The sequence below is a fragment of the Salvelinus sp. IW2-2015 genome, linkage group LG25, assembly GCF_002910315.2.
Source record: "Salvelinus sp. IW2-2015 linkage group LG25, ASM291031v2, whole genome shotgun sequence".
Lineage (NCBI taxonomy): Eukaryota > Metazoa > Chordata > Actinopteri > Salmoniformes > Salmonidae > Salvelinus > Salvelinus sp. IW2-2015.
The window spans coordinates 10673380-10684779 of NC_036865.1; the positions used below are offsets into that span (position 1 = coordinate 10673380).

Consider the following 11400-nt stretch of genomic DNA (forward strand, 5'->3'; position numbering starts at 1 on the left):
TTTCATTGATAATCTTTTGTACAAAACCTCAGACAAATGAATGGATATTAAAGATTGCTGAATATGACATGTGCTTTATGCTGTTGACATTTATTTGTCAGTGAGGCCATTTTGTGAGTGTGTCTTACTTGGAATGACAGTATATTGTTAGGATGCCAGCACAACTAAGGGGACTTCTCTGCAAGAATACGCTCTCACTTYGATCTTCTCTGTAGCTGGAAATACTGTGGTTAGTTTTATTGACCAAACATCAAGAACAGAGTGCTATATGATTTTTTATTCATCACTAAAAGACAGTATTATGTAAAACAGTAGTAACAGGGAATACATTAGTACAGCTCATTAAGGCAAAAAATATACAGCATTGTTCAACATCGATACACATGCATCAGTGAAAAATAGCAGTCATTACAAGGGCTGTCTCTGCGTAATATATCACAACCTTAGTTCACACCTGTTTCCATGTTCTATGGTGCATTCGAGTGCTCTCTGAAATGTGGAAATACGAGTTCCCGACTCCAAAATAGCCAGTACAATGCCCCCCAAGTCAATGCCCTCCAAGTTCCAAGTGAGAAACTCATGCCAGAATGATGATACCTGAGTATCATCGAGTTCTGACGTTTCATCAATGACCTGTCACCTTTGCGACCAAAAGATGGTAAAACAAAGCCTTTACAAAGCCTTTAGCTATGTGGATAAAGAAGCTACTTTGACCAATACAGTCTATGGTTTGACACATTGTCAACGTTAGCTAGTTAACTAACTTATTATTAGCAACGTTATCTTGCTTAGCCCTCTAGCTAAAAATCTAATTCATTGTAGAGTTGTACCAACCTCAAAAGCACTAGAACGCATTTATATCGTCTTCACAACTTCACCAACTGGAGCTATGAGATACCAAGGTCAATTCGAATGCACCACTATTAGTATTTAAATATTAACACCCATGCATGTCATTCGGTAAGGGTGGGGGTGGGGGGGGGGGGGGGGTCTAAGATGTCTGGAGAAGGCTCTTCTCCCAGCCTGCTCTTGGTGTGGCATTGACCTTGTATTTGACCGGCTGGAGGACTACCCCAAACTTTCCTTCCAGGCTGGGCAGTGGCTGGCCCGGGGACACGGACATAGTTAAACGCTGAAGGATCCAGGAGAGGAAGAGGAAGATCTCCATCTTAGCCAGCGCCTCCCCCAGACACACTCTCACCCCTGCCCCAAACGGCAAGTAGCTGGGTGAGGGGATGCACAGACCTGTCCCCTCCTCGTTCAGGAAGCGACCTGTGGAGACACGAGAGAAAGACAGACACAGAAAACTGAGGACACAGGGAGGACTGAGGACACTAATACACAGAGAATGAGGTATAAATAGTATATAACTTGAGACATTCTCACCAGGATCAAACATCTCTGGGTTCTTCCACTCTTTCTCATCGTGATGCAGGGACCACAAGTTGATGATGATGCGATCACCTTTCCTAACAGTGAACTTGCCAATACTGCAAATTAAATACATACAGAAACAGAACAGAGTGAACTTGCTATCAGTACAAAGAAACGACTTTAGATCAAAACAGTAATGTGTGTGTACCTGGTGTCTGTTTGGGCTACATGGGGGATGAGTAGAGGGGCAACAGGCCGGATGCGTAACACCTCTCTAATGGTGGCCTCCAGGTAGGGCAGGCTCCCTCTGTCACTGAGCTGGGGGGTTCTGTCTCCCCCCACCACACTGTCCAGCTCCTCCTGAATTCGCTTTTGTACCTGTGGATGGTGGATGAGGTAGGCAATTGCCCATTTTAGGACCGTTGACGTGGTTTCCACTCCGGCTCCAAATATGTCACCCACGGTCATGAGCAGGTGGTCTTCACTAAGGCCCACAGTCTCCGTGGTGATCTCGGCGGTGTTGTTGTTCTCAGCACTGCGTTTGGCCCTTAGCAGGGCGTCCAGCAGGTCTCTCTGTTCATGATCGCTGTAGTCCAACTGTGGAGAAAGATAACGTAAAGCACGGCCATACACCATGGCCTACTGTAGCCTGCTTGCAACTGGTATTTCCCTGATATTCATAAAAAATGATGAGGTACAATAGATACTTCATCTATATTCTATTTATATAGAGGAAAGTACCTACTGTACCTACCTGCTGCAGCCTACCTTGTGTTCCTCGTATTTCTTCTGAAGCAGCTTGTCTCTGATTGACACACACTGCTTTAGGATACGCAGGTCTGCGTTGGGGAAGACCTAGGAGGGAGAAAAGAAGACGTGTATAGAGGCACTGAGAAAACCTGAGAGATGTGCTGGTGCATTCCATCCAGGGGGCTATAAACAACAAGTTGCACTGTACCTGTAGCCATGGGAAGATGTCCACCAGACTGTCCTTAGCGACCGTATCCACAATGCCCTGGTTGAACTCCAGCATGGCCTCAAACTCGGGGTCGCCGCGGCAATAGGAGGAGCTGAAGCAGAGAGAGCAGACCACGTTGGTGACAGCTCTTGTCAGCTCTGGGGACAAGTCCAACGATGCACTCCCTGACTCTCGCAGAGTGTCACACAGGGAGAGGGCTTCCCTACATACTGCAGAGAGAGAGAGAGAGAGAGAGAGAGAGAGAGAGAGAGAGAGAGAGAGAGAGAGAGAGAGAGAGAGAGAGAGAGAGAGAGAGAGAGAGAGAGAGAGAGAGAGAGAGTGTTAGTTTTCAGTACACCTGAATCAGAGTGTTCAGATTGATTCATTTTCAATAACAAATTGTTATAAAGGATATAAACATTGTTTGGTACTCACTAATCTTCTCGATGGAGGCAGAGCCCTCACCAAACATACACAAGGCTCCATGCACTGTTTTACGATGAAATCTCCAAGTGGCACCGTAGTCTGCAAAGGCAATATCTTTACCGTCCCTCGTCAACATGTCTGTGGTTACCTTGTTAAGAACAAAGATTGCATTTTGAAGGCTAGTAGAGCATAAGGAGTGAGTAATGTAACGTTAACTGTAAAAATTCACTGCATTACACATTACATTTATTTTAATGTACATTTCAGACACAATTATATCAATGTTATAATGCATCAAAGACAAGCAAATAATCTGCAAATAAATGATCAGGCTGACTTTAAATTGTCTCTGTCATATAGAATAGAATAAAACAAGTTCAAGAAAATATAACCACTCACTGTTCTGGGTCTCCCTGCAAAGATTTTCCCCTTTTTAAGGAGGACCTCTTTGGCGTGCTGGTGGTGGTTGACAAGGATGACTGTGTGTGCGCCCATCATGAGAGAATAGGTCTGTCCATACTTCTGCTGCAGCTTCTGGAAGAGGACATGCGGTGCCTGATTGCTTCGCAGGCTCAACAGGCTCCCGATGAGTGGGAACGCGGGCAGGCTCGGGGGGGCCCCTCTGGTCTCCAGGGACCTTCGAAGTTTCGCCTGCAAGAGCAGTAGACCCAGCCCGACCACAGAGAATACACACATGCACAAAAACCACGCCATGCTGTATGTTGGGCCGAGAGGGGCTGGCGTCGTTATCCGAGACTCAGAGCGTCACTGAACTTCGATAGCAACAGCACTGAGGAGCAGAGGGGTTTTATACGGCTCCTTCAATGCCATACCTTGACCCTGCATATTTTAAGCTTAGATATCTTTAACAGCTCATGCCAATTTAAACAAGATAAGCTTGTTTAACTTTGATTAATCCCACTAAAGATGTTTGATAAAATAATATATTTTGTTGCAAATAGACTATAATAGGCTAACGAAATACAACAATTAATGATTGATTTAACTAATGTTTTATGCATAAAGGAATCCCTATTTTAGGCAAGAGACGCCAACAGCCTAACCTTATAATGGCAATGGACTTTTGAAAATTATTTTCTGGGGTTTCAAAGATGTTTTGGCTGTTTAAGAGTAGGCGTTTTCATGACAAGCTGCAATTCCGTACTCATAACACTGCAATCACCGATAGAACAATGAGCCAGATGTTCACCGGATGTATAAATCTGAAGCATCCGGTTGGCGTTTCCAAGAGGAAGCCCAGTGGCAGTGGGAGAAGATGGCGTTCTCAAAACTAGAATTTGTTACGAACAGAGTGGACTAAGTTTTGTAGACTTTACCAAAGTTTCAAAGTAGGCGTTTCCTATTGGAAAATGCAAATACATCCATAGAATGCGCCAATAGGATCTTGCTAGCTAGTGCTTGGCTCTGCCCAACCCCAAGCTTGTCCTGCCCACTATGATTAATTTGCTGCGATTGGAAACGACACTGTGTGGTCTATCTTGTTTGTTTATAAAAAATCTTTGCTGCAATGGCTGCTGCGGAGTCGCAACCACGGTTTGGTCAATCTGTCAAAGGATTATTGTCCGATAAAGTGGGCTCCTGCAGCGGGGATGTGATCGCCCTGACTCGCCAGGTGCTAAAGGGATCACGGAGTCAAGAGGTAAAGCTGGAAATCGATTTGCACCTTATTGTGAGACCTTGCTGCATTTGGTTAGCTAGCTGGTTGCCCCACAACGACAGCTAACGTTAACTAATGTTAGCTAGAAAGAAAAGCCATAGAATCTCTGACCAACTGATGTTAACTAGCTAAGGTTCTTGTGTTTGCGAGATTAACATTGTTACATCTGTTTGAAGTTACAAATGGCGTATCAAATGAGCATTGTCTGGTTGTCAGTTTTTAATGAAGCGTCAGGGGTATCTAGCTAAAGTTAGGCTGGACAAAGCTAGCGAGCTCATTTGCATAGCAGCTACATCACTTGATGGGTGCATCTCAATATGCTCGAACCACTATCTAAATTCCTTATGTCATTTTCTTAACTCCTTCACTTGCCTCTTTCATTTATGTCTGGAACTATGGCTACCATTCTCACTTGTCCAGTTTCTTACTATATCTTTATGAAGGGAAGGGAAGGGAGGTGAGGAAAGGAAGCCACTTTAAACTATTTACTCAATGTCTCTTTCAGCTCCTGGGACAGGCTGCCAGAAACATGGTCATTCAGGAGGACGCCATTCTGCACTCAGAGGATGTAAGTAGTACTGGGATCCAGGTCCACACTACAGTAGCTCAACTAACAGAAACTAACCGTGTTCACCCTGATCTAGCACTGATATTGTCGGACTACAAAAACACAATTTGTTTGTTTTACAGAGTTTGAGAAAAATGTCCATCATCACCACCCATTTGCAATATCAGTAAGTATCCCCAGTATATTTTGGACAAGATAGACCAATGTGCATCCGGTAAACACGATAGTTCAGAATTGATTCTCATGTGCCATTTGTGGGGATTGCTATGCTTGGATAATAAACATTGACTAGGGAGATGACAATATCATATTTTAAATGACTCTTTGTTTTATCTTCCAGACAAGAGGCCATCCAGAAGAAGTAAGTCAAAATATGAACTTTGTTTGTTAGTCGATCTGCATCACTGTCCAAATGCGAAGTCATAACACTACTTGATGACGCAGTCAACCAAATCTCCCCTTGCTTTCTCCACAGTGTGGAACACTCCAAAAACCTCCAGGATCAACTGAGGCATTTACTGAAGTGAAGTGTCTGCACTGAGACACTTAAATTAAAGACTATGAGCTGTTCCTGTCTGTGTTACCATGTTGCTTCTTGGGAGAAAATATGTGCAGACCCCCCCTGTTGCAACCTTGGGAAAACCCAATTCCTCATTGAAACTAGTGGAGAACCCCCCCTCACTATGATCTCAAACTGTGTGTTTAATTTCATTGTGTATTAAAAACAGACTACTCCTTGCTAATCAGAAAACTCTCAGGTATGTTGTGGTGGACTGTCATTACAATTGTTTCACAGGAACCTAACCAGCTGAGCTAGCAAACCAGCTGAGCTAACAATGTAACAAATGTATAATTTTGTATAAAATAATCCAACAGGCTCCACATTAGAAGAATCACAGTACCCCCTGGGGCACTGTTAATTTATTTAGCCATTTAATCTGTTTTTTGAAGAAAAATCTAATTTTCCCACTGCTTTCATGTGTTTGAAACGAGAGCTTGAATGAGGTGTGTGTGTCCTACTCCACAGCAGTTGCTTTCCATTGGAGCACTGAGATTGGTTGGCCAAAACTCTGGGGCGGTGCTTGGCGAAGGGTAAATTCTATCAGAATGTTCTCTAACGTTGCACCTTCCTGATGTAGCCCCTGGCCTTTTGGACTGGATGCTGCCTGGAAGTCTCCCCAGGTACATGCTGTTCTTAAGAATATGCATATAAGCATATGGTGCTCTTATCCTGCATATTAGTGACTCTTATTTATTAAAGTCCTACTCCAGTCTCCATTTTAGCTCATTTATCACCTGATTTACTTAACAAAAGGCACATCTCAATTGGTGGCCTTTCCTCTTTTGGTCTTTATTCTTGCAACCAAGGGGGAGGCCAATGACATCAGAAGGCACCATCAGACCAATGACCTACTCCATTGGAGATTCTTGTTTGGGCAAAATACCGTCCTCCCCTCTGTGACCCGGAAACCAATAAGTGGTTGAGGAGTGTGTCATTTCATTAGTAGGCAAACAGAATAGTGTCCTCCCCCGCCTACCTTTCATTGAGGATACTCGTGTCTCCTACAACAGAAGAGTTTAGAAAATCTGCCACACCTTTGAATCAGCTTTTGTTTTGGCAGAGGAGAAAGATGCACACACAAAAATATATCTATATGCTACTCATTGTTTTATGTATAAAATGTCTTGCACAACTGAATTTGTTTTAATCACTTAACATACTTATTATCAACCCCGTAAACATCATTGCCTAAGGATGCGCGAGGGGAGAAGGTTCGTCTCCCGAGTGGCGCAGCGGTCTAAAGCACTGAATCTCAGTGCAAGAGGCAACACTACAGTCCCTGGTTCGAATCCAGGCTGAATCAACATCCGGCCGTGATTGGGAGTCCCATAGGGRGGCGCACAATTGGCCCGGCGTCATCCAGGTTTGGCTGTCATTGTAAATAAGAATTTGTTCTTAACTGACTTGCCTAGTTAAATAAAATTTCAAGCAAGTGGTTTTCCATCCACATTTATTTTCCACGCCAACTCTCCTCGATTACCTTTGACCTTTTTCAAAAGGAGGTGAGAGGACATCTAATTGAGAAAAGGCCCATGAAGTTTGCACATATTTTTTACCCTTGTGTGTGTACATTATTATATTTATATGTGGGATATTGTTTTTCAACAGGAAAAGTTCAAAAATMGTATACATCAGAATATTTTCCTTCACAGTACCAAAGGGTTGGAATAATGTCATTTCAATATGAATTGTTTTTTCACACTGGATCTATAACATACTTAATATTGATTGACGTTAGCCTACTTATTGTGAAAATATTGAAGTAGATATTTTACCTATACATTTTGAAATCCATATGTCCACATTTTAGCCATTGCATCGACACATGGTAGTAAAATGTCTTACCTGTCCACTGTGTCTGCATTGTGACCAGATATCCTGGTCCCTCCTTGTATGCAAATTATTTCATTCTTTCAAAATAATATTTATTTTAAGACACATTGAAGCCATAAATCAATTGCATCACCTGTTGATGATTTTAAAGAGCTGGATAATGATTTAAATGCTTTTACTGTTCAGACCTCTTCGATATCCAGACAAGCTCCATCTCCTACACCTGTACAAATGTTGGTACAATCACAATGTGGACAAGATCAGGACAAAGGATGCATGTTAGAACCAGGTATAAATAGGGCTTTAGAGAGTACACAGAGTAGTAGATAGTTTGGATAAGGGATGAGAAGTCATTCAATTTCAATAAGGAAGCATATTGTATTTAACCTTGATTAACCTGCTAATAGTGGTATTAGAGCTAGCAGTTAGGGTACATTAGGTACATTGAAATGTGAGTGGTCCTTAAACTTCCTCAAACTTGGCATAAAAGAGGCTGCCATGGCGACAGTATCAGCAACCTTCGAAGGCTAAGCAGCTGGCTGTCCTAGACCGTGACCCTGAGCGTCGTCAAGGGGAGGTTTGCATCTCAATGAACTACTCTCACAAGGGCCAAGTAAAGTGTTGCAAGTCTCGTGTATTGTGCATGTGCTATATCATGCACACTAGGAAAGAAGTGGTGCGACTCGAGGGCTCTAGAGAGGTTGGCGTGTTGGGGACGAGCACTCCATTTGAGCTCCATGCAACTACTCCAGCCAAGATCTGGAACCTTGAGAATGTTCTTGCTGAGGGAAGAACAATGCCACTTTATCAGCCCCAAGGCCTGTCAGGCTGCAATGATTAATATGCACAGCGACCTCCTGTCACCTACCTCTATTATATAAAGGTTTTCTGAAGCAAATGTGCAGACACTATTTTTGATTAAACTAGACATGAGAAATGTAAAGCAAAGTACAAATAATTGTATAATGACCTGCTTATTTCTATGTCATATACCTCAATTGCAATCAATAACCCTAGAAATTGCTGTCACCTCAGCACCCGAATAGTCCACAGACTATCCCTGCTCTTTCTCAGATGTTTGTCTCCCCCTGTTGGTACGATATTGTAAACTACTCAATGGAGTAAAAGGTTTGACATAACACAGTAATTCCAATCTATTGCGACAGCGCATTACATTTTATTTAACATCAAAATGGATATTCCCCCAAGTAACATTCTCGGAAACAAATTCCACACTTAAACAGCAACTGCAGAACATGCACAAAATGTTTTCAAGAAAATACATTTTTATAAATTGCTTTAAATCCATTTGCACGGTGTACTTTTGTAAGTAGTCTCACATTCCACAGTGAATTCAAAAAGCAGCTCCAAACTCAACAGATTCAGATCATGCACAAAAATTATACATCTTAAAAAGTTGGAAAACATATTTAAAAAAAGAACAGCATGACATTCATTGGCACAGTTAGCGTTGCTTTTATACAGTAGGTAAATCCGCCACAAGGTAAAGGGACTTCTGAATTTAAACATTTGAGTTAATGGTAGTTTTCAAACTTCCAGTAGAGGGAGTCAGTCCAGTTCCATACAGTAGGACAAGACTGTACAGTAACAGTTATTAAAACAAACAAACAGCCAATCATATGAGCACATATCTTATAGCACATAGTAAGATCTTTGACCCACATTAGGGAGGGTTAGAGATAAACGTGAGGGCAACTTGGACCAGTTTATGGGTCATGCTACGCACCATAATAAACCATAAACACTCATACATAACCGTACGCCCAGAGACACTCGGTTAGCCTATACTATTGCAGAAATAAGAAAATGATTCTTGCAGTGCAGAATTTCACCTCTTATAAAAAGATATTCATGCAGCTGAATACTTACAGTTGTTAAGCCTGTTTTCTGCGGAAGCGCAGATGCATTTCAATACCATGTTTTTCAGGCTTTCAACAAAATGCCTGCAATTTGATGAGTTTTAAGCATGTCTCTGGATATAGATACTCCGGGAGCCTGCTGTGAACTGAGGCAGTGTCATTGAACTATAGCCATTTGAAATGCGCATAGAAGAGGCCTACAACATCAAAGCCCTTCAGAACACTTTTACAGTAAATAACACAAGCAGCTTTTACCAGGACTGTCTTCCCTTTCAAACATTATTCAAAACACACAAAAATATACTTATCTTGTATATACATTGTCTCACAAATCCAGACCAGACTAAGGCAATAACAGTTTCATAGGGCTGATATACACAGTATTTCATGATACAGAAATGGTCTGAATTAAAATGATAATACAGGGTATATTATTGCCATAATCTTTATAATGTGTAGGGCACTTAGTAGAGACTGGGACTCTGATTGGCTGAGCTATGGAATACAACTGCATTCTGGGAAATGTAGTCTATCATTCAGTGGGGGATGGTAAATTACTAGGAGAAATCTGGTAACTAGAGCAGGTAACCAGATGCCAAAAGGAGAATTGCGGCTTCTGCCGGCTGCTCTGGATCTGCAGTTGCTGTGTAACGTCACGTAACGTGATACTTTTATTTGTCACATTCCTCAGACAGATGTGTACTGTACCACAGCAAAGAACAGGAAGGCCCACACACAGTTTATGCACCCAATTCAGAGCTTTTTTGGGAGCATAAACAGGCCTTCCTGTTCTTCAGAAGTATTCTTTATTAGCCCAGCACCTACGTTTTTTAAGAATGTGCGTATGATCACAAACTTTTATACTGTTCCACAGCAGCCATCACATGCTCTCTGTTTCCATAAAAATACTATTCTATAACAGTTTAGAGAAAAGCATTTCTATAACCACAAAGTCTGGTGCAAATAGGACTCCATATAAATTATACTATTGTTCCTTAGGTGGTTAAAACATTAAAGCTGCAATATGTAACTTTTTGGGCGACCGCAACCAAATTCACATAGAAATGTGAATTATAGATCTGTCGTTCTCATTGAAAGCAAGTCTAAGAAGCGGTAGATCTGTTCTATGTGCCCTATTTCTATGCTTACCGTGCTGAAGTTTCGCTTGTGTCTTTTACTTGTGTTTTGTATACCAGCTTCAAACAGCTGAATATACTATTTTTGGTTATGGAAAATATATCTCAGTGCGGTTTACATGGTACAATGATTCTATACATTAAACTTGCTTGTTTCGTCACATATACTGACATTAGGCAAACTATTCGAATTTGAGCAACCAGGAAATGGCAGAGCGATTTCTGCATAGTGCATCTTTAACCAAGGGAACAGTTTCATTCAGTAAAACAAACTAAAAGGCACACCACTCACAGCTAGGGGACAGTAGCAGGGCAGCGTCAGTGCATTAGTCTGGAAAACCCGACCCTAGGCTAGGGTCTGCTTTCAAGACTCTTTTGGCATAGAGGAACTACATCATTGCCTACGTCACAACTTTATCAACTTGAATAAAATACAAAATAGTAGCTAGCAAGATGACGATCATAGAGGTTCTTTTTAAATGAGTGAATTTCACGTGGCCCGTTTGCATCCTTAACTAAAAGCACTGCAATGTTTTTGCCAGCAAACCTTGGTTTTGAATCGTGACATTCCGGCATGTCTGCCGCGTGATTTGTTGGGAAAGCCCCAGATTTTTCCCTCCCTTATTATCGACATAGGCAGTGACGTAGCTCCTCTATGCCAGGGATTGGCAATTGGCGGGCCGCTCCCTTTTGAAGTCCTTTGGATCAATTTACCTCCCCCGCAAAATGTGTAGAATTGCAGCAAAGTTGCTTTACAACTGCAACATTTTCTCTACACCCCATGGCAAAATGTGTAGAATTGCACAAAACGAACTCTTTGGTGTCAAGAGAGGGGCTGCAAAAATGTTTTGCTTGCAATGTGGTGGGAAAAGGGCTATGCACATGTGAGTATGCAGACCTGCGAAAAACGGAACCTCATGTGGCCCCCACACCAATCAAAGTGGCCCATCCCTGCTCTATGCCAAAAGAGTCCACCATTGAAACC

The 11400-nt window shown here is 42.1% G+C and overlaps 2 protein-coding genes across 2 annotated transcripts; one reads left to right on the top strand and one right to left on the bottom strand.

The window, feature by feature from the left end:
- Nucleotides 1–515: 515 nt before the first annotated feature.
- cyp17a1 (cytochrome P450, family 17, subfamily A, polypeptide 1) lies at nt 516–3568 on the bottom strand. Its single transcript, XM_023969878.2, has 7 exons — nt 3158–3568; nt 2768–2906; nt 2333–2562; nt 2143–2229; nt 1583–1971; nt 1387–1490; nt 516–1272 (listed from the first exon to the last, which is right to left on the bottom strand). Exons 1-7 carry the CDS (start codon nt 3470–3472, stop codon nt 992–994), a joined length of 1545 nt encoding a protein of 514 aa, XP_023825646.1. The 5' UTR covers nt 3473–3568; the 3' UTR covers nt 516–991.
- Nucleotides 3569–4247: 679 nt separating this feature from the next.
- borcs7 (BLOC-1 related complex subunit 7) lies at nt 4248–5574 on the top strand. Its single transcript, XM_023970531.2, has 5 exons — nt 4248–4418; nt 4942–5004; nt 5127–5170; nt 5345–5365; nt 5480–5574. The coding sequence occupies exons 1-5, from the start codon at nt 4287–4289 to the stop codon at nt 5529–5531; spliced, it is 312 nt and encodes a 103-aa protein (XP_023826299.1). The 5' UTR covers nt 4248–4286; the 3' UTR covers nt 5532–5574.
- Nucleotides 5575–11400: the final 5826 nt, after the last annotated feature.